Source organism: Littorina saxatilis, linkage group LG8 (genome assembly GCF_037325665.1).
Source record: "Littorina saxatilis isolate snail1 linkage group LG8, US_GU_Lsax_2.0, whole genome shotgun sequence".
Classification (NCBI taxonomy): domain Eukaryota; kingdom Metazoa; phylum Mollusca; class Gastropoda; order Littorinimorpha; family Littorinidae; genus Littorina; species Littorina saxatilis.
In genome coordinates this window covers 12,825,293-12,848,858 of record NC_090252.1, presented here as the reverse complement: position 1 = coordinate 12,848,858, position 23,566 = coordinate 12,825,293, and the positions used below count along the sequence as shown (strand labels likewise).

General features: G+C 39.8%; 2 protein-coding genes across 2 annotated transcripts in view; one reads left to right on the top strand and one right to left on the bottom strand.

Annotated features, from left to right (window-relative positions):
- Positions 1 to 23,566, bottom strand: part of LOC138972810 (multiple epidermal growth factor-like domains protein 6) — a gene marked incomplete at its 5' end in the record, with an annotated part of 348,682 nt that overhangs the window by 47,232 nt on the left and 277,884 nt on the right. The window contains 2 exon segments of the mRNA XM_070345474.1: positions 12,213 to 12,296; positions 15,227 to 15,364. Of these exon segments, the coding sequence (XP_070201575.1) occupies positions 12,213 to 12,296; positions 15,227 to 15,364 (222 nt within the window).
- LOC138972813 (uncharacterized) overlaps positions 1 to 23,566 on the top strand; it is a 178,857-nt gene that overhangs the window by 54,317 nt on the left and 100,974 nt on the right. The gene's annotated exons all lie outside the window — the stretch shown is intronic.

Here is a 23,566-nt window from a genome sequence, read left to right as displayed (position 1 = left end):
TGTCTCTGTCTCTCCCTCTCTCCGTTTCTCTCTCTCTGTTTCTGTCTCTCTGTGTGTCTCTCTCTCTCTGTGTGTCTCTCCCTCTCTCTCTCCCTCTCTCTCTCTCTGTTCCTCCTCTCTCTCTCTCTCTCCCTCTCTCTCTCTCCCTCTCTCTCTCTCTCTCTCTCTCTCTCTCTCTCTCTCTCTCTCTCTCTCTCTCTCTCTCTCTCTCTCTGTGTCTCTGTGTTACTGTGTTACTGTGTTACTGTATTGTATACTATAGAATGTATACTATAGAATGCTGGGCTTAATATAAGTCCGGGGAGTGTCTGGTAGCAGTGTGAGGGTCACCTTAGTCACAGGCTTATAACTGAAACAGTGTTTGCTCTTTTCTAAAACGGTTTTCACCACTGGATAGAACATAACAAACTCTTTAGGAAAATGTAATAATATGAAAATCATGCAAAGGTGACATGCGACTCACACCGTCGTGGAAGGTCACATTTGGAGTGAATTCAAAGGCCAGAGATGCAGTACACGCACATTAGTTAGATCAAATTCATTTGCATTGCTACCTTGCCCAATTTCTGGCTATTTCTGTTGGTAACATCACACATGTGGCAAGCAGTGCTTGTTGCCGACTCTGCTTGGACAAGCAGCAGACGATTTTATTTAGAAATTTTATATTATAGAATGCATTCTATATTATAGAATGCATTCTATATTATAGAATGCATTCTATAGTATACAATGCATTCTATAGTATACAATGCATTCTATAGTATATAATGCATTATATAGTAAATAATGGATTTTTTTTATCAAATAATGATTGTTTAGTAAATAAAAGATTTCTTTAATTACAACAATCACACTTTTTACGTTTGTGTAAATAATGAATTATTTAGTTAAATAATGAATTATTTAGCTATATAATGAATTATTTAGTTAAATAATTCATTATTTAGATCAACAGGAAAAAACGTAGTTTCTTTACAAACGGATTGCCATATCCGACAGGATACATATTTATTTGTTAAACTCTCTCTGGCATGTCGGATTAATTTTGTTTTTCATTTATATACACATTAACATAATTTAACATAATTTAACATACAGCATACACAGAATGTATATACACATTAACATAATTTAACATTCAGCATACACAGAATTTACATTCACATTAACATAATTTAACATACACATTAACATAATTTAACATACAGCATACACAGAATTTACCAGCATAAGATAAGATTGTCTCAGCGCATACACACGCACATATTAGAAAATACACATACATAGACCAACAGGGTGGGTGGTTGAAAGGACAGGGGACATAGAAATAAATAAATCCCTGCGCTTAGAACTGTACCCACGGAATACGCGCGATATAAGCTTCATATTGATTGATTGATAGGGGCGGGGGGGGGGGGGGGTGGTGCAGCCAGCATGATTATGCGTGACGCATGCGTTATTTCTGCGTTTTTCATGCGGGGATGCGTACGGCCTCGTGACACCTTCGCTTCGTGCGCGTTACTTTTCGCCAACTTTTACGCAGATTGTTGCATTCGAAACGACTTCACCACGCAGTGTATAGCACGCATGGATTTCAAAAAGGTGATTGCAATAATTGTTTTTTTCTAATTTTATACCGTGTGTTTATATATATATATATATATATATATATATATATATATATATATATATATATATATATATATATATATATATATACATATTATTAAACTTCATATACTGTAGACAGGGTGAGCGACCAAAAACTGATGCTGTTGGTGGTGACTGCACCTCAGATTCACAGTCAGAGACAGAAAGTGAGAGTGAGACTCCGGTATTAAGGAGGAGCAATAGAAGGACAGCAGGCAAACACTCTAACTTGTACAAGGAACCCCGCACAGTGCATTCGCGTGCAGTTGACGTACTCCCTCGGTTCCTTCGGATCATGGAAACATTATTGGATTCTTAGGGAGTGGGTTCAAGTAAAGTTGGGGAGCAGCTGTTCTGTGTTGCCTATTGTTTAGAGCAGGTTAGGCATGTAAATATGTTCTAAGGGTTACTTTGTTGTTTAAAAAAAAAAACTAAAAAAAAAACAATTGCGTCGCCGACAGTCCATTGTTCTTTGTCCTCTGGATCATTTCCTTTTATTATTCAATGAGAATTTCCCCTCCCCCCCCACCTCCTGATCTGTGTCATCAACAAGTCGAAGTCTGTGTTAGCATTGTTAAGGTAATAGTTTCGGTACAGTCAGTGCATCTTTAATTAGTGGTTGACATGTAGGTTCGAAATGTGTTAATAGTTTCGGTACAGTCAATGCATCTTCAAATAGTGGTTGACATGTAGGTTCGAAATGTGATAATAGTTTCGGTACAGTCAATGCATCTTTAAATAGTGGTTGACATGTAGGTGCGAAATGTGTTACTCTGGATTAGCTTTTGTGACTGAGACTTGCGACGGCTGAAGATATAAGTTAGCCCATTTTAGTTTTGATTGGTTGTTGAAACTTCTTTGGTGGTTAGGGTTTAACATCATGGTTTTGTTTCCAAGACATGCCTTCAGGAGTCACGCTAAGTTGGGGAGAATGTGGTGAGTGAGAGAAATCTGTATCGACATTGTGTGACTGTGTCAATAGAATTATTATTCTAGCGCCTGTATTGTGTCATAGGCTGTTATCATAGGTATGACGTAGGTTTCAGGGTTTCGTCATTTCAAAGACAGGGGTGTCAGCTTGTGTCTATTGGTTACATCTGCGTGTTCGATTTGGATGAAACACACAGACTATGCATTTGTTTGAATATTCCTGAATAGGGAACGTTTAGTTTTGTTTTTAATAAGTTAAATTAGATAGTTTAGATCGTATTGATAAAAGAATGTTTGGGTTGGCGACGCATAATCAAGCAGGGTAATATGTGGCCATTTCTGCGAAAAGGGACACTCTTGACAAATTTATCGATTTTAAGTTTTGGATTTTATTTGACAGACTGTTATATTTAGAACGTGATGTGAGAATTTCAGACCTTCAAATTTATTTTTCACGGAGTTATGACCCTTTTTTGGAGATACCCCCAAAATTACTTAAAATGGCCAAACTTTTAAAAACAAACTTTTGCCGGGAAATAGTAAGTTCAATCATCTGCCGTTATTACTTGTATGGTTTTAGGTCAAAATAATGTTTCATTCCAGAGTTATTGCCCTTTTTGTAACGTTACTCTAATTTTTACTTTTGTCTTTTTCTATCATTCTCTCCTCCCATGCAGAAGAAACAAATCGCGTAAGGCTAAATTACTACATTTAGTCAAGCTGTGGAACTCACAGAATGAAACTGAACGCACTGCATTTTTTCACAATGACCGTAGTCCGCCGCTAGTGCAAAAGGCAGTGAAAGTGACGAGCCTGTTCAGCGAGGTAGCGGTTGCGCTGTACTGCATAGCACGCTTTACTGTACCTCTCTTTGTTTTAACTTTCTGAGCGTGTTTTTAATCCAAACATATCATATCTATATGTTTTTGGAATCAGGAACCGACAAGGAATAAGATGAAATTGTTTATAAAACGATTTTGGAAATTTAATTTTAATCATAATTTTTATATTTTTAATATTCAGAGCTTTTTTTAATCCGAATATAACATATTTATATGTTTTTGGAATCAGAACATGATGAAGAATAAAATAAAAGTAGTTTTGGATCGTTTTATACAACAACAAAAATGTAATTACAACTTTCAGATTTTTAATGACCAAAGTCATCAATTAGTTTTTAAGCCTCCATGCTGAAATGCAATACCGAAGTCCGGCCTTCGTCGAAGATTGCTTGGTCAAAATTTAAATCAATTTGATTGAAAAATAAAGGTGTGACAGTGCCGCCTCAACTTTTACAAAAAAGCCGGATTTGACGTCATAAGCCATTTATCGAAAATAAAATTTAAAAATCTGGGGATTTCATACCCAGGAACTCTTATGTAAAATTTCATAAAGATCGGTCTAGTAGTTTAGTCTGAATCGCTCTACACACACACACGCACAGACACAAATACACCACGACCCTCGTCTCGATTCCCCCTCTATGTTAAAACATTTAGTCAAAACTTGACTAAATGTAAAAACAATCAGCCATATGATTTTTTTTCTCGAATATTTCTTCGTCTGTCATACTACCTCTTCCCCCTCCATGTTCTATTCTTTCTTCACCCACGCACATACTATTTGAGGCTGTCTGCTGAAAACAATACACACACACTTGTCGACTTGAAGTTGTGGTATTTCTAAATTTCATAACAAGGATTAATTGTTCAGTTTCCTTGGTAAATACAGCTTCCAGTTGTACAAAGCCGTCGCGATATAACCTTGAATGGTTGAAAACGACGTTAAACACCAAATAAAGAAAGAAAGAAAGTTGTACAAAGTAACATGGTGCTGTGTGTCCTTGCACACGTGGGTCTGTCAGTCTGTCCATCACTTCACTGAATTGAAAATGTCATCCGTGCACTCTGCTATCGAACCTCTCCCTTTACTTTCAACAAACTGAAATGCCAATCAGGGTCGAACTTGATGTGGCCGACGACCAAGACATTTTCAAAATGGATTTGTGCTGTTCATTCACACACAAAACTGCATGCCTAAGTATTGATGCACCATGCCGAAGACTGAAGTTGCTACCCTCCTCTGTACCCCTGCCTCATTCGCAAGGTAGAGGATTTGCTTCTCTGAAACAAAGGCAACCACAGAGTTGATCAACATATTATTTACTAACCACTAGTTGCACAGCTCAAGTCTGGTTTTGGGTACCTGTCCACTTGCCATTTCTAAGCTGGTATGGTATGGTGACATTATCGAAAATGTAGTGTGTGTGTGTGTGTGTGTGTGTGTGTGTGTGTGTGTGTGTGTGTGTGTGTGTGAGTGTGTGTGTGGTGTGTGTGTGTGTCTGTGTGTGTGTGTGTGTGTCTGTGTGTGTGCCTGTGCTTCTTTGTTGGAGAAAACAGCACATAAATGATAAACACAAATATAACTGTTGCTCCCCCCCTTTTTATTTAAGTACTGACAAATTGAAAAGTATTAATATGTCTTTACCTACTGAGCAAAATCCCAAGGGTAAACCATGCTGATTTCCTTGGAACTGGAACCGGCTGGACATTGCTGTTGACCCATTCTGTCAAACACCTGCTTTGTGGCCAGGCACTTCTGTCTTTTGTTGTTGCACTGTCCCGTGAATTGCTGGACTTGTTTGCTGTTCCACGCCAGCAAACTGAGAGAAAGAGAGTAACATTGTTTAAATAAAAAAAGAGGAGTTTAAAAACATACTACATGTCCACACATACCACCACCACCATCATCATCATCATCATCATCATCATCATCATCATCATCATCAAAATCATCATTGTCATTATCATCTCTCTTCCTCTATCTACCCCTTTCTTTCTCTCTCTCTCTCTCTCTCTCTCTCTCTCTCTCTCACACACACACACACGCTCACACACGCACACACACACACACACACACACACACACACGCACACATACACACACACACACACACACACACACACACACACACACACACACACACACACACACAAGCTGCGCGCGCGCACACACACGCACAAAACACACACTGCAGTCTATATGGTAACTTACCTGAAATTGTAGCCTGTCATAGATCTAAGTGGAGACAGCAAACTGAAAGAGCAACAGGTTCTCATTTACGATGTCCGGGCATTCAAACGATCAGGAAGAGGAAGACCTTGCTTCGCAATAGGCCTATGCTCTTGGAGAACTCTTTAACCGATTAGTAGTGTGCGTTGTCATCATGAACGTTTACAACACTATCGTGATCAAAGTATCTGCTTCAACTTCGGAGTCACAAATGTCCGGACGAAGTGCAACAAAATTATTCTGAATTAACAGCATTGACCTCGTCAACAAAATCGTTGTCTTATCCCAAAGTGACTTCTGTCAGCAGAACATTCCGTGTTCAACTGAGAAGACTGACTTGCCCTTCCACTATCAGAATTCACAGCTGCAAAGAACAGAATGCCCCAGTCAGCAACCACTGATCTACAATTTGAACAGTTTGAACAGTTTTTATTCACAAAAAGCTCTTTTGAGCCACATAGTGAAAACAATTTACACTTAATGAACATGCAAAAGTACAAATGGAAAGATGGCATGAAGCGAAAACATGGTTATGATGTAAATATATGTAAATGTACTAAATATCAGTAACTTTAGCAAGGGAAGCAACTAAAGATGTAAACGGGGAGTAACTGTTCTTCATCGGGCAACTGGGTTTGTCGTCTGCTTTTTCGTACCGTGCTACGGTCGCGTGAAAGTCAGATCTACCTGAACTATGCGTATAGATCCGTCTAGTGAAATATAGCTGTGTGATGATTTGCTGAATGTGCTTCCAGATGAAAGTTTATATTAAGCTTACTGTCAAACATTAAAAAAAGATTAGGCAAGTTGTTTTAACTTGACCAAAACTAGCGACGAAAATGTTTTTTCTCGAAGCACAACAAAACACTCTGTCGGCATTTTCGGCATCATCGCAGTCAACTTGTCATCGGTTCGATGTGTTTTTCTTGAGGAGGAATGAGCATAAACATTTTTAGAAGTTTGTAATGTTGATACCAAGACTATTTTCCATTACTTTAAATTGCTGTTCATTGTACTATCGCTGATAATTCATTGAACATTTTAGAAATTCAACTCGAAGTGGACATCAGTCAGCACAGCAAAGTTTGTTTACATTTTGCTCTAACTTTGACCCCGCGTTTCTCCAATCAGAGGCTTAGATCAACAGTGTCCCTTTTCGCAGAAATGGCCACATATAGGGCCCTCTCCCCCCTTCCCCTTTTCCCGACTAAAATGAGTAAAAGTTGTAATGAACTCACCCAACGTTGACACAAACGCGCACTTGTGACCTGGTACTGGCAGAGAAGCATGTCAAGCTTTGCCGGAATTTGATTGAATTATGCATTGTGGATTTGTGTAATGTTGGTGTGTACCAACTGGACTGATCCAGTGATGGAGTGTGTGATGGCTGTATTTCCTGGATTTTGAATGATGTTGTGAACCAGGGAGTTTTGTTTCGTGTACAGAGATGATGTAGACCAGGTGAGAATAGACCTTTTGTTATCGGTACACCTTCTTTGGAATTTGCACAATAATGTGATGTGTAACTAATAACAGAAGAGAAGGCCAATGATACGATTGAGAAAACCAAACATGCATGATGTATTTTAATACTGGAACTTGAATAATTGTAATTGTGGTTATGATGACTGTGTGAGATGATACTTTGATATGAATTGTCGTTTCGGTAATTACTGACTTTGCTTTTACTTTTTGTTTCCCCAGCCGAGCGGACTCTTGGTGGGATAGCGTGTTTATTACCGTGTTTAATAGCGTGTTTGATAGTGGGTTTTTCTAGAGCGTGTTGTGTGTTGGTAGAGCACACACTAGTGAGTGTTGTGGCAAGAGAACTTTTCGTAGTTGAGATTTGCCTCAAGCTACTTTTGATTTGAGTGCGGAGTATGTGTTTCCACCTTTTTCAGACTAAGTGTTGAAAGTGTTTATTGGAAAAGTAGCATTAGTCTGACGAACCTATTTTTAACTTTTATTTTAAATGCTTGGTGATTGTGTGCGTGAGTGTTATGCAATAAAAGAGGACAGAGAACATCATTCAATGCTTGGTGATTGTGTGCGTGAGTGTTATGCAATAAAAGAGGACAGAGAACATCATTCAATGCATTCATCGAACTTTTATTGTTTGTGTATTCTCTCCCTCTCTCGCTTGTAATTGCCAACACCCGCATGCGCTCCAGCACATACGGATTATATGCTATGTAATAACACAAAATCGGGTCACCAGTTATATTTAGTCATGAGAATGAGGTATCCTACTAAGCCATTGGCTAGTATTTGTGTGTCAGCAGTGACGCAGCATTTCTGGAAAATTCCTGAACGGAGAAGACGGTTTTACCCGTCCTAAGGCGCTGCGGATCCATAGGCACAGGACGGGTATACCCGTCTTAAGGCAGTCAAGGGGTTAAAAGTGTTGTTCCTCGGTTGGTTTTCGTTATGAAGGCACTCTGTATTCCAGAAAAGGTTTTAGAAAGAGTAAATACCCTCTTATTTTGGTTTGTGTGGAAAAGGAAAGACGTCAATAAAAAAAAGCCTATGAAAAGGTTAAAAGATCCGTGTTGAAAAGTCAACATGAAAAAGGAGGCATTAAAATGGTTGATTTAAAATTAATTCAGTCCTCCATTTTGTGTGAATGGGCGTCGAAATTACAAACGTCCTCGGTGGAAGATAGATTGACATTTGTACCATCTTTCTGGTTTTCCAAATTTGGAGAAGATTTTGCATGTTTTAAATTTAGAGTGAATTGGAAAAGGATAAAGGGAGTTGAAATGATAAAATCGTTGTTTTGGGAGAAATTTTTAAAAGTTTGCATTCAGAATAATAAGGATATGATATGTAAGGATGTTAATTCTGAATGTATTTGGAATAACCATAAGGTTATGTATCAGAAGTGTGTTCTTTTTTTTTAAGACATGGGCACACCACGTTATAACCTACGTAGCTGACTTTATGGTCGGTAACGACTGCTTGACACTCCAGAAATAGTGAAGATAATTGGTTTTTCCCCTCACTATTTATGCAATATAAAGTTGTGTACATTGCAGTGAAAATGTGTGTTAGACAAACCTTAGGTCGCGAGACTGTTTCTGAAAAATCAGAATTTTCGCAATGTTTTTGTGGGGAAGAGTTTTTTTCGGGCGCGCCAGTATTTAGAGTATTTATTAAGTCTGGAGTATAAGAATCCATGTTGTCTTCATTTTTGGCTGCACAAATGTGATGTTGAAAATACCCCCTGGCATTGGCTAATTGTTCAGAAAGTTTCCCCCGAGACCAGATTAAGAGAATTACATTGCAAAAGTGTGCATACTATTTACCCCACGAATATAATTCTATTTAAAATGGGAATTGTTGAAAAAGTTTATTGTACATATTGTTATAATGAGACAGATTATATAGAACGTTAATTTCTTTTTTTCTGCCAGAAGATTCGTGGTATTTGGTTGAACGTGGTTTATAGAGTAAATAGACAATTTGGCGTATATGTAAGTTTGGCAGCAAGGATATTGTTGCTAGGATTTCCACCAAATGAAAATGTTTCCACTGAAATGGTATGTTATATAAATGATTTGTTAATTGTCGCTAAAATGTGTATTGGTAAATATGAATAGGCCCTATGGTGTGCCAATTGATATCATTTGTATGTTTGATTTTGAATTAAGGTTAAGAAATATTTTGTGATTACTAGACTCTTTCGCTTTGCGTGTAACTTTGTCATGACGTCTTTTTGTGACGACAGTATACCCGACAATTTGTTCGCTTCCGGTGTCATTTTAGACTGAAAAGCAACTTAAAAGAAGGAGCTAAGCCTGTGTCTTGAAACAACTGAAACACTCTGTTGGATTGCCGTTTCAATGTTAACCAAAAAGTTAAAGAAAAAAACCAAGGTTCAGCTGCGAACTGACAGCAGATTGAGCATTTATTCCTGTTGATGAAGGTACGATTAAAGCTTTATTCTCTCCGTCAACCAACAAGACTAGATTTGTAGCAGACGAAAAACAAAGTGTGCGTTTTTCCTGTCTTGTGAAGGCGATTGTGTCGTTATAAGTTATCTGTACGTTGTGAAGACATTTCAAAACAACATTTAGCTTTGATGCGTCACGGGATAATAAGCTTATATGTTTTCATCCATGGAATTGTTTTTTTTCGTCTCAGCAGGGTGAATGAATTCATGATGTCTTTTCCGGAACTGGACAAAACTGGCCTTGACAAGACTGAAACAAAATATAGTTCTACAACTTCTAGGCTTGGGTTGATTGCCCATGGTGATTTGTTTCCACATCCCATGACAAATTCTCTTTACTTTGGTCATGCCATATATACGTTACAGCTCCGTCTATCCATGGTATCGCGTGATATTTTGTCTCGACGGGGTGAAAGAATATCATGACGTCACTCTCGGCAGAGCCTCGAGTGACGTCATCATATTCATTGACCCAGTATCGACAAAATATCAAGCGATACCATGGATGGACGGAGCTGTAACTTATACTGAAGTCATTAGTATTGTCAGTCATTTGTGAGTTGTTTATGTAATCTTGTGTTCATTATTTTAGTCTGTGAATCTTTAGTTATTATATTGGTTATAGTGTTCGTTTCTTTGGGAGTGTTAGCAGCAGTCCTGAGTTTCATGATGGAGTAGTTGTCTCCCTTGACATAGTTTGGAGAAACTGTTGTTATTTGTTTAGGATTAATAAACGTTGTAAAGGTTAACGTTTTGGCTGTGAGTTTTTTTTTAGTTTAATTTATAATCTTAAAACATTTTTATTTATTTCTATTCATACATTTTCACTCTTTGTCTCAAATACACACTCAACAAGTATGTATACACACACATTCATATACACACAGATTGAGCAGTCACGCACCTAAATACGCAACAATAATACATATTCAATAACACTTTTATTTTGTAATAGTGGTAGTGGAAGTCTAACCGCTATACTTATAATGTTTGAAAACATCTCTCCAGAAAGAATTCTGAACTCTTTGCATCAGTATGTTTCCAAACTCACCTCCTCTCTTGTGAATATTATGTACAAGTGGACACAGAGCTTGTAGAAGTTTAGGTACTTTTCCTTTGCTACAAAGGACTCGCTGTAACAATGATATCTTCAAAGCTGACAAAAAGCATTTCAAATCCACCATTTTAACCCCCCCCCCTCTTCAAACGACTGATGTTGTTCTCTTTATTCTATCTTTCTTACCATCCCATAAAAATGAACAAAATAACTTATTCACATCAAACAAACATGTATCATCAGGGTCTGGTAAACTCATAAACAAATGAGTTAACTTAGACAACCCCAAACTCTTAATAACTGTTATTTTTTCCAAAAGGGGTTACATTTCTTCTGGACCAGGACCTTAACAAATTCTCAATTTCTACCCCGGTAGCTCAGTTGGTAGAGCACTGGACTTGTGATCGGAAGGTCGCAGGTTCGAATTCGGGCCGGGACGGACACGGGTCAACTTTATGTGCAGACACAGAGACGGAAGCCATGTCCCACCCCCGTGTCATCACAATGGCACGTAAAAGACCTTGGTCATTCTGCCATAAGTGCAGGTGGCTGAATACACCTAAACACGCAGACACCTGGGTAGCGCGACTCTGTTGCTGCTAGCTTTCCACTGGGAGGAAGCGACCCGAATTTCCCAGCGACGGGACAATAAAGTAATGAAAATGAAAAATGAAAAATGAAATGAAATGTGTATTCATAATTAAGGGGTATAATGTCATCTAAATTGACTGAAAAAAACAATGCTAAGGACTTTAAATGTTACAGGGTTCCAACTGAGCCTAAGTTCCAGCATAAATTTAATATTACAATTTTGATGTGAGCCTATCCAGACTGCCGTGGTTTTCCCATATTTCATTTTCAGACCGGATATAGAGGCAAATTGATTCAAAACGTTCATACATGCACACACAGATTGTTTTGAACCATCTTGAAATAGGGCGGTATCATCTGCAAACTGGGATATTAATATTTTATCATCTGCCACCTTTATACCTTTTTATCTCTGTACTCTGGCGGATCATAATGGACAGAAATTCGGCACATATTAAATATAAATTAGGTGACAGTGGATCTCCTTGTCTGGTATCTAGCACTGTATTCTATTCTACTGGGATTTGTGCCTACTCAGCCAGCGGCTAGTTTGCAGCTGGCGGGCTATTTATAGTCGAACTCTTCCCTTTCGCGCGCGAGCCGGCAAGCCGAAAGCAGGCGTCTTATCCAGGTCACTCTGGAATGTGTCAGTGAAAATGCCGGTATGGGAAAAATACGTGTTTCTTGGTGTGAAAATGGGATCGTTTCCGTGACTTGACCCGTGGATTACGTTCACCTTGTCTATTTGGTTACTCTGATATCCATGCTTTGTGTTTGTGCAAAGTAGAGGTTTGTGCAGGACTCGTTTTGTTTGATTTTGTAGTAATACTGATATCACTCATACTAACACGTGCTTCTTTGTTCCTCTTGAAAAAAAACCAGAATGTGCGCGTTGTGTACCATTTTCTAACCACACTCAATCGTGTGGTTATTGTCTGTGTGGGTTGCAATGTATACTTACTGCAAATGTTCACGGTGAGGTCACACTTGGACCCTTTGAGACACAAGATAGGATTGTCCTTACAGCCTTTACCCTTAGCTAGACCTGAGACAGAAAACAGACAAACAGTACATTACAAAAGGTACGAGACATAGAGAATACTACATGGCTTGCTGTGTCGCACCAGATTTACACGAGTTTTTTTTTAAAAATATTGAACTGCGAGCAAAAGCGAGCTGTTCACTATTTGAAAAAGCAACGAGTGTAAATCTGGTACGACACAGCAAGCCATGTAGTATTATGTTTATCCTACATACTGTACTTACGTGTATTTTACTGAAAATGTCTTGCAGGCGAGGCAGCTAAATGGAAGACGCTTGTTTTGAAACCTCGATTTCTTTTAAAGCCTCGTGCAATCTATTACGTCAAAGCAAAGAAACGTCACTCTGAAAGTGTGGCATGACGTGTTAGTTCTAAAGATTCATCGAGGGTAATTAGCGAGCGCAATTTTTGTTTTTATAATGACGTTTGTCTCGGTGACTTTGGCATCAAAAGCAGTGGAAAAACAGGTATTTGCCAGACTTGCTTGACATGACCTCATTTACATGATATACACATGTGTGATTTGAACGATTATTATCGCACGGGTGTCTCTCTCTCACGTATGTAGGATAAAACCTATGTCTAACTCTGAGACAGAAAACAGACAAACAGTGCATTACACAAGGTACGAGACAACCAATGTCTGTCTCTGAGACTGAAAGCAGACACACAGTATATTACACAAGGCACGAGACAACCAATGTCCATCTCTGAGACAGAAAACAGACACAGTGCATTACACAAAGCACGAGACAACCAATGTCCATCTCTAAGACAGAAAACAGACACAGTGCATTACACAAAGCACGAGACAACCAATGTCCATCTCTAAGACAGAACACAGACACAGTGCATTACACAAGGCACGAGACAACCAATGTCCATCTCTAAGACAGAACACATACACAGTGCATTACACAAGGCACGAGACAACCAATGTCCATCTCTAAGACAGAACACATACACAGTGAATTACACAAGGCACGAGACAACCAATGTCCATCTCTAAGACAGAACACAGACACAGTGCATTACACAAGGCACGAGACAACCAATGTCCATCTCTAAGACAGAAAACAGACACAGTGCATTACACAAAGCACGAGACAACCAATGTCCATCTCTGAGACAGAAAACAGACACAGTACATTACACAAAGCACGAGACAACCAATGTCCATCTCTGAGACAGAAAACAGACACAGTGCATTACACAAGGCACGAGACAACCAATGGCCATCTCTGAGACAGAAAACAGACAAATAGTATATTACACAAGGCAAGAGACAACCAATGTCCATCTCTGAGACAGAAACCAGACAAACAGTACATTACACAAGGTACGAGACAACCAATGTCCATCTCTGAGACAGAAAACAGACACAGTGCATTACACAAGGCACGAGACAACCAATGTCCATCTCTGAGACAGAAAACAGACACAGTGCATTACACAAGGCACGAGACAACCAATGTCCATCTCTGAGACAGAAAACAGACACAGTGCATTACACAAAGCACGAGACAACCAATGGCCATCTCTGAGACAGAAAACAGACACAGTGCATTACACAAGGCACGAGACAACCAATGTCCATCTCTAAGACAGAAAACAGACACGGTACATTACACAAGGCACGAGACAACCAATGTCCATCTTTGAGCCAGTGATGTGTGTGAGTGTGTGTGTGTGTGTGTGTGTGTGTGTGTGTGTGTGTGTGTGTGTGTGTGTGTGGATGTGTGTGGATGTGTGTGGATGGATGTGTGTGTGTCTGTGTCGATGGGTGTTTGGATTGGTGTGTGTGAGTGTGGATGGATGTGTGGGTGTGTGTTTGTGAGTGGGTGTGTGTGTGTGTGGGTGGGTGTATGTGTGTGTGTGGGTGTGTGTGGATGTGTGTGCGTGTGTGTGTGTGGATGGGTGTGTTTGTAATATTTGCTTATAGAGCTATTCTGATGGACACGTGGGGGAATTCGGGGGCTGTGATTGGATGGTCTCACACATCCCTTTTCCGATCATCAAAGCATAATGCTACGGAAGTCGGCCATTTGTGACCCTCCACCACGAAATGAGTCGCATGTCATCTCGCGCAGTTCTGCGCTAGGCTTAATATAAGTCCGGGGAGTGTCTGGTAGTATTACATGTGTCATTATTTGCAATGTAAGTTACACGACCACCCGACGATGTCCCACACTGGACATATAGACAATACAACTTGATTTCCCTTGTTGCGTAATACCACGTTTACATGAGTCTTTTTTATTTAAAATTCTTTCAAATATAGAAATGCGAAGGTGTGCGAGCTTTTCAATTATTGAAGAAGAAAAAGCAACGTTTGTAAACTTCGCCACACGTCAAGCCATGAACTATTCTGTTTATCCTACATTCTGCACTTGTGTAAACTTCGCCACACATCACGCCATGAACTATTCTGTTTATCATACATTCTGTACTTTCGTGCCAGTTACTGCAAATTTGCTGACAGCCTTGTTGTTTTGAAGGAACTCACCAACTTGTCAACGTGGAACCACTTTACTCTACTTGCCTCTAAAGTAGACGCTCTGACACACTAGCTAAAAATTCGCCGAGGTAGGACAATTTTCTCAACGTTATTACGCATTAGTTTTGATATTGAATCTGTCAGTTCCAAACATTCAAGGGAAGCGTTTGCCACTGGAACAAAAAAAAGGGTGGGGGGGGGGGGGGAGGGTAAAACAAATACAGCGTTATCTAAATGTTGTTACACAAATCTCGAAAAACTATTCAAATGCCTGGGAAAGAAATACATGTAAATGTCGTGACACCAACACACACGCAAACACAACACCCAATCACCTCCCTCCCCCTAACCCACTCCCACCCAGACACAACACATACGCAACACCCAATCACCTGCCACCTCCCCCTCCCCCAACCACACACAAGAAGATATTCACCACAGGTCTGGGTGGTTGGCTCGGGAGCGAAGCCCTCCTCGCACTTGCAGATATTGGTGGTCGTGTTGCAAATGGCGTGTGAATCGTCACAAGATGTGTCATCCGTGCATTTCCCGTTCACCTTCCCAGTCAGGGGTTCTGTTCATATACAAAAACAAGCCGCGTTAAGCAAAATTAATAAGTGGTGACATATTCGCACGAAAAGCGTGATCGCTTGAAGTGACGAGCCAGTATAGCACAGTAGCGTACAGCGAGTCACAGGAAAGCGATTTTGTCTAAGGTCTTTTTATATTTAGTCAAGTTTTGACTAAATATTTTAACATCGAGGGGGAATCGAAACGAGGGTCGTGGTGTATGTGCGTGTGTGTGTGCGTGCGTGTGTGCGTGTGTGTGTGTCTGTGTAGAGCGATTCAGACTAAACTACTGGACCGATCTTTATGAAATTTGACATGAGAGTTCCTGGGTATGAAATCCCCATATGTTTTTTTCATTTTTTTGATAAATGTCTTTGATGACGTCATATCCGGCTTTTCGTGAAAGTTGAGGCGGCACTGTCACGCCCTCATTTTTCAACCAAATTGGTTGAAATTTTGGTCAAGTAATCTTCGACGAAGCCCGGGGTTCGGTATTGCATTTCAGCTTGGTGGCTTAAAAATTAATTAATGACTTTGGTCATTAAAAATCTGAAAATTGTAAAAAAAAATAAAAATTTATAAAACGATCCAAATTTACGTTTATCTTATTCTCCATCATTTGCTGATTCCAAAAACATATAAATATGTTATATTCGGATTAAAAACAAGCTCTGAAAATTAAATATATAAAAATTATTATCAAAATTAAATTGTCCAAATCAATTTCAAAACACTTTCATCTTATTCCTTGTCGGTTCCTGATTCCAAAAACATATAGATATGATATGTTTGGATTAAAAACACGCTCAGAAAGTTAAAACAAAGAGAGGTACAGAAAAGCGTGCTATCCTTCTTAGCGCAACTACTACCCCGCTCTTCTTGTCAATTTCACTGCCTTTGCCATGAGCGGTGGACTGACGATGCTACGAGTATACGGTCTTGCTGAAAAATGGCATTGCGTTCAGTTTCACTCTGTGAGTTCCACAGCTACTTGACTAAATATTGTATTTTCGCCTTACGCGACTTGTTTAATCTACACATAACATATCTATATGGATTTTTTAGATTCGGATATGATAAAGAAAAAGATGAAATCATGTTTGGAACGATTACTTAAAATTGTAATCAGACCTAACAAAATCGGCTGCTTGACTAGAATTATAATCAAGTTGGTGACAAAACGAGAGCGCAACAGTGCCCCATCAACTTTTACCAAACGCCGGATATGACGTCATCAAAAACATCATTGGAAAAAAAGAAGAAAAAAGTCCGGGGATATGTGACCCTCCACCACGAAATGAGTCGCATGTCACCTCTGCGGTTCTCCGCTAGAAGTCCGGGGAGTGTTTGGTAACAGTGTGAGGGTCACCTTAGTCACAGGCTTATAACTCAAACAGTTTTCGCTCTTTTCTTAAACGGTTTTCACCACTGGATAGAGCATACAAAACTCTTTCAGAAAATGTAAAAATATGAAAATCGTGCAAAGGTGACATGCGACTCATTCCGTCGTGGAGGGTCACATATCATCTGCAAGAACTCTCATGCAGGTTCATGAAGATCGGTCCAGTGTTTTATAACTCAAAAAAAGCAACAAGAAAGTTTTAACTTAGACAAGGAATTGAGACAAGAGTGGGGGTGTATATGTATGTATGTGTGTGTGTGTGTGTGTGTGTGTGTGTGTGTGTGTGTGTGTGTGTGTGTGTGTGTGTGTGTGTGTGTAGCAATACCAAGAAAACTAACCGACGGATCATTATGAAACTTACATACAAATTCTTCCAGACATGTTTTTTTTTACATTTTAATATACACTAGCAATCTGACCCGGCTTCTCCCGGGAGTTAGCAAAGCCCTCGAAGAAAAACTCCAAATCAAACGTTTGGGGGAAATGAGAATGACACGGTATACTGGTTTGATTAGGAGCCATACAGAGCCTCTAATCAGACTGGCATTATGTGCTTGCTACTGGTGAACGGTAGGCACTCTCACATCCAGTCAGGCCCGGCTTCGCCCGGGGTGTTTCTGATCTCCCCTCTCTCTCAGAAACCTCTAGAATCTCATTCTAATGAGAATAAGAATAGATGAAAGTGTGAGGTCATGCATTTGGATTAAAAGGCTGGGAGACAGGGTGAAAAAGCATTACCATCAACACACTCTTTTTGCTGAAAAATAATTTTGTATTGAGTTATCTCCCTTCCTTGGGAACATTCGAAATACTTGAGAAGCAGGTCTAACATCGACTATATGTCACACGCATTTGCCGAGAGGGGTTCACTAGTCCGAGGGTCCACTAGTCCGAGGGTTCACTAGTCCGAGGGTTCACTAGTCCGAGGGTTCACTAGTCCGAGGGTCCACTAGTCCGAGGGTTCACTAGTCCGAGGGTTCACTATAGACGCTTGAACAAAGGATATTCAATTTGATTTGTTTTTATTTTGTGTGTGTATGTGTGCGTGGATGTGCGTGTGTGTGCGTGCATGTGTTTTTCACTGCTGTGGGAACCAAATCGAAGAATATTCTCATAAAAAAAACTGAGTTGTTTTCATTCAAAAAAGATAATGTGGTGTTTTATATTTTGACTGAAGAAATCTCAGACTATTTCCCCCAAGAAGCTTAGTTATTTATATTTTGACTGAAGAAAGGATATTAAATTTATCAGGATACCGCCCCGACTGGACAATTACGTGATCGAACTGCCTACAGTTTTTAGTCATATTATATAGCACCTCGGGTTTCCTTTTGCCCGAGAGGGTCAATTAGTTATCCCACCGACCTGAATTATGGAGAGGATCGAGCCTGGGTTGTACTACAGTCTCACACATAATTTCATTGAAATCGGTTTTCAAACATCGGATATCTATTTGCGGACAGACAGACAGACAGACAAACAGACACACACACACACACACAAACACACACACACACATACAGAGACAGACAGACACAGTGAAACCTATATACCGCCTTTTAAGGGGCGGTATAATAACTAGTGAACCCTCGGACTGGTGAACCCTCGGACTAAAGAACCCTCGGACTAGTGAACCCTCGGACTAGTGAACCCTCGGACTAGTGCTAGTCTTTCGGATGAGACGAAAAACCGAGGTCCCTTCGTGTACACTACATTGTGGGTGCACGCTAAAGATCCCACGATTGACAAAAGGGTCTTTCCTGGCAAAATTGTATAGGCATAGATAAAAACTGTCCACCAAATACCCGTGTGACTTGGAATAATAGGCCGTGAAAAGTAGGATATGCGCCGAAATGGCTGCGATCTGCTGGCCGATGTGAATGCGTGATGTATTGTGTAAACAATTCCATCTCACACGGCATAAATAAATCCCTGCGCCTTGAATATGTGCGCGATATAAATTGCATAAAAAATAATATAAAAAAAAATCCCTGCGCTGAGAACTGTACCCACGGAACACGCGCGATATAAGCCTCATATTGATTGATTGATTGAACCCTCGGACTAGTGGGACGTTCCCGCATTTGCCACTACTAAAGCAAACGTGTGCAAGATTGTATGTTACATGCGTTGATGCCGAAATCAAATATTTTGATTATGCATTTATTTCTGAAAAATGTTACCTTCACATACATTTAGTCACTACCTTAAACACTCATGTTTTTGGTATTCAATTCAAGTGATCACGAACGTAAAAAAATGGGTATCAAAGTGTTGTTACATTTTGTTGTGTATTCTGAATAGTGTGTCAACAGGCCTTGGTCAGTCAACAACGTTTTATCTGTGTACTTCGTGTTTGACGGGAAAAGAATAACACTAACCCCGTCAACTTTCCACTTACACGACACGGTCCCTTTACCAAGCTTCAATGAAGAACCCTGAATATGAAAGGTCAAAACAAAACAATAGGTACTACTTTCACTATCGTCGTCTGCAACGAAAATCGAAAATGGTGAAACGCTTTGCTACGTACACAGAGGACGAAATTGCAAAGAAAAGATCGAACCTTACACCTGTGACTAGGAAAAGTTGCATAGAAAGTTCCGTGCGGATCTTACCACGTATCAACGTACATCCGATGCTCAGAACCTACATATGGCTGATGCTTTGGCGATTGAGACTTCGTCTTCAGCTCTAACACGCACGCAGACAGTCAGGCAGGTCTAATCTGCACCAGCGGTGATGGAAGGTTTGGATTTAGAAACACTCGACCTGTCTGACTGTCTTCGACAAGATAAACGAACCAAAAGACGAAAGTGTGCCTCAAATTCGAAAAAAATATTCTTTCAAAACTGCACTGTAAACAACATCACCATCACTGTGAGAAAATTAACAATCCAAACACAACCAGTTCCCATGTGGAACATTTCGGGTGGACTTTCCCACTACCTGACCTACAAAAATTATCCGTATTCGTTCGCGCTTTGCAATCAATTTGTGTTAGTGCGCGCGTGTGTTTGTGTATTTAACTTTCGTTGGTTTGTGCTGTTTGGTTCCAAAAAAGTTTATTTTTTACATTGACAGATTCAGAAACGTTGGTTGATACTTTGTTGAATGCATTCAACCAGAAAAAGACACGAAACGCATTGGATCTATCTTCTGCGCGCATGCGTGTGTAGGGTATGTGTGAAAAGACAAATGTGTTTTCAGTCTTGTTTTGTGCCTGTTATTTCGTCCCCCAAAACTCATTTCTGTCTTTCTATGCCTATGCTGTGAGACATAATCGCTATTACGAGTTAGTCGAGTGACAGAGAGTTTTCTTGCACACTCGACTGCTGCTGCCTCACTTCGGCTACGCCGTCGTGAGACATCTACAGTCTCCTGTGCAAGAAAACTCTATGTCACACGCATTCCTTCTTTGCCACTACTAAAGCAAACGTGTGCAAGATTGTATGTTACACGCTTTGATGCCGAAATCAATTATTTCCATTATGCATTTATTTCTGAAATTTTTTACCTTTACATACATTCAGTCACTACTACACTTTTGTTTTCAGTATTCATTTCAAGTGATCACGAACGTAGAACAAGAAGGGCAACGCCCATACGACTCACATGCTTGACCTTGACCTTTACATAACTAAACCTAGCAATGACATCATACACTAAGGCCTAAAAAAAAAATAGGTGTGGTTACGGTAACCCGACCTACCCTATTTTTTGGGGCCGACCCTATAACTTTTTATTACATTTGTCAAAAAAATACCCCCCAAAAAAAGTAAACGAGTGCAGAAAACGCAATGAAAGCGAAAGCGCCCGAGTCGCACACTTATTTCCCTGTCAAGTAGGTTTAATTTGTACACATTAGAAAAAAAAGTTTTAAAAAAAAGTGATTGCCTACCTTCCTACCCTATTTTTTTTGGCTATGTTACCGTAACCACACCTATTGGTTTTTTTGGCCTAAGAACTGCTTTACACATTTTTCCTACCAAAATACATGTGACCTTGACTCAAGGTCATCCAAGATCATGCAACACAAAGCTGTTAATTCAAGACATAGGAAGTACAATGGTGCTTATTGGCTCTTTCTACCATGAGATATGGTCACTTTTAGTGGTTCACTACCTTATTTTGGTCACATTTCATAAGGGTCAAAGTGACCTTGACCTTGATCATATGTGACCAAATGTGTCTAATGATGAAAGCATAACATGTGCCCCACATAATTTTTAAGTTTGAAACAGTTATCTTCCATAGTTCAGGGTCAAGGTCACTTCAAAATATGTATACAATCCAACTTTGAAGAGCTCCTGTGACCTTGACCTTGAAGCAAGGTAAACCAAACTGGTATCAAAAGATGGGGCTTACTTTGCCCTATATATCATATATAGGTGAGGTATTCAATCTCAAAAACTTCAGAGAAAATGGGAAAAATGGGAAAAATAGCTGTTTTTTAGACAACATTTATGGCCCCTGCGACCTTGACCTTGAAGCAAGGTCAAGATGCTACGTATGTTTTTTGGGGACTTGTCATCATACACCATCTTGCCAAATTTGGTACTGATAGACTGAATAGTGTCCAAGAAATATCCAACGTTAAAGTTTTCCGGACGGACGGACGGACGTCCGGACGTCCGGACGGACGGACGGACGGACGGACGACTCGGGTGAGTACATAGACTCACTTTTGCTTCGCATGTGAGTCAAAAATGGGTATCAAAGATTCAAAGTATTGTTACATTTTGTTGTGCATTCTGAATAGTGTGCCAACAGGCCTTGGTCAGTCAATCACGTTTTATCTGTGTACTAAGTGTTTGACGGAAAAAGAATAACACCAACCCCGTTCTCCTGTATATAACTGAAAGCCACATTTTCTTCTTCAGTCAATTTCTGTTTTCAAAAGCTTCGTCAACTTTCCACTTGCACGACACGGTCCCTTTACCAAGCTTCAATGAAGAACCCTGAATACGAAAGCTCAAAACAAAACAATAGGTACTACTTTCACTATCGTCGTCTGCAACGAAAACCGAAAATGGTGAAACGCTTTGCTACGTACACAGAGGACGAAATTGCAAAGAAAAGATCGAACCTTACACCTGTGACAAGGAAAAGTTGCATAGACAGTTCAGTGCGGATCTTACCACGTATCAACGTACATCCGATGCTCAGAACCTACAGATGGGTGACGCTTTGGCGATTGAGGCTTCGTCTTCAGCTCTAACACGCACGCAGACAGTCAGGCAGGTCTAATCTGCACCAGCGGTGATGGAAGGTTTGGATTTAGAAACACTCGAATGTTACTTCGACAAGATAAACGAACCGAAAGACGAAAGTGTGCCCCAAATTCGGAAAATATTCTTTCAAAACTGCACTGTAAACAACATCAACATCACTGTGAGAAAAAGAACAATCCAAACACAACCAGTTCCCCTGTGGAACATTTCGGGTGGACTTTCCCACGACCTGACCTACAAAAATTCTCCGTGTTCGTTCGCGCTTTGCATTCAATCTGTGTTAGTGCGCGCGTGTGTTTGTGTGTTTAGCTTTCGTTGGTTTGTGCTGTTTGGTTCCAAAAAAAGTTTATTTTTTTCATTGAAAGATTCAGAAACGTTGGTTGATACTTTGTTAAATGCATTCAACCAGAAAAAGACACGAAACGAATTGGATCTATCTTCTGCGCGCATGCGTGTGCACAGTATGTGTGAAAAGGCAATTGTGTTGTCAGTCTGGTTTTGTGCCTGTTATTTCGTCCACAAAAACTCATTTATATCTTTCTATGCCTATGCTGTGAGACATAATCGCCATTACGAGCTAGTCGTGTGACAGAGAGTTTTCTTGCACACTCGACTGCTGCTGTTTCACTCCGGCTAAAGCCGTCGTGAAAAATCTACAATCTCGTGTGCAAGAAAACTCTCTGTCACACGACTAGCTCGTAATAGCGGGTACTGTCACACGACTAACTCGTAATAGCGGGTAATATATTCTGTAAAGACTGATCAGGCGTGCCTGCATGAGAAGACATACCTCCCTTCAATGTATAACAACATAAGAGTTACCTCCCTTTGCTTCTAGAAATTTCCTGAACTGTCCGGTTGATTTTTACATTTTAGTCAAGTTTTGACTAAATGTTTTAACATAGAGGGGGAATCGAAACGAGGGTCGTGTGTGTGTGTGTGTGTGTGTGTGTGTGTGTGTGTGTGTGTGTGTGTGTGTAGGTGGTTTTACCGACAAATGGGGACGATTGTCACTGGAGAGCAGTCAAATGGGGACGCTTCCGACAAACGGGGACGTCCCAATTTGTCGGCCCGTGCGACCCCATTTGACTGGATTTGAGCAGATTGAGCGACCCCATTTGACTGCTTCCTAGCATCCCTGTGGACAAACGGACTGGATTTTCACACAGATTCATACACATATTTTAGCTCTGCACTTTGTGGTCTGCTCAACTAAACCATGTGATTTTTATCATGTGACTTCAAATGACTTTACAGTAACTGCTTTCATCATAATTCAGTTTCTATTCAAATGCAGTCAAACTAAAACATTTATTTGAATTAAAAAAACCAAAAGTTATTGCATTTAATATATTTTATTCAGAGTATTTTGAAAGAGTTCTGATTATTTGATCACGGTTTTTTTTGTATTAAAACAAAAACAAACACAGAAACATATACATTCCTGTAAAAAAAAAAATGATTACAATTATTTTGTTATGAGATTTATTTTAGGTTAATTCGAAGTGGTGTGTCTTTGTCATTTGTTGGTTTGTGCAGTGCAGTTGTTTTGTCAGTTATTCTTCTCTTC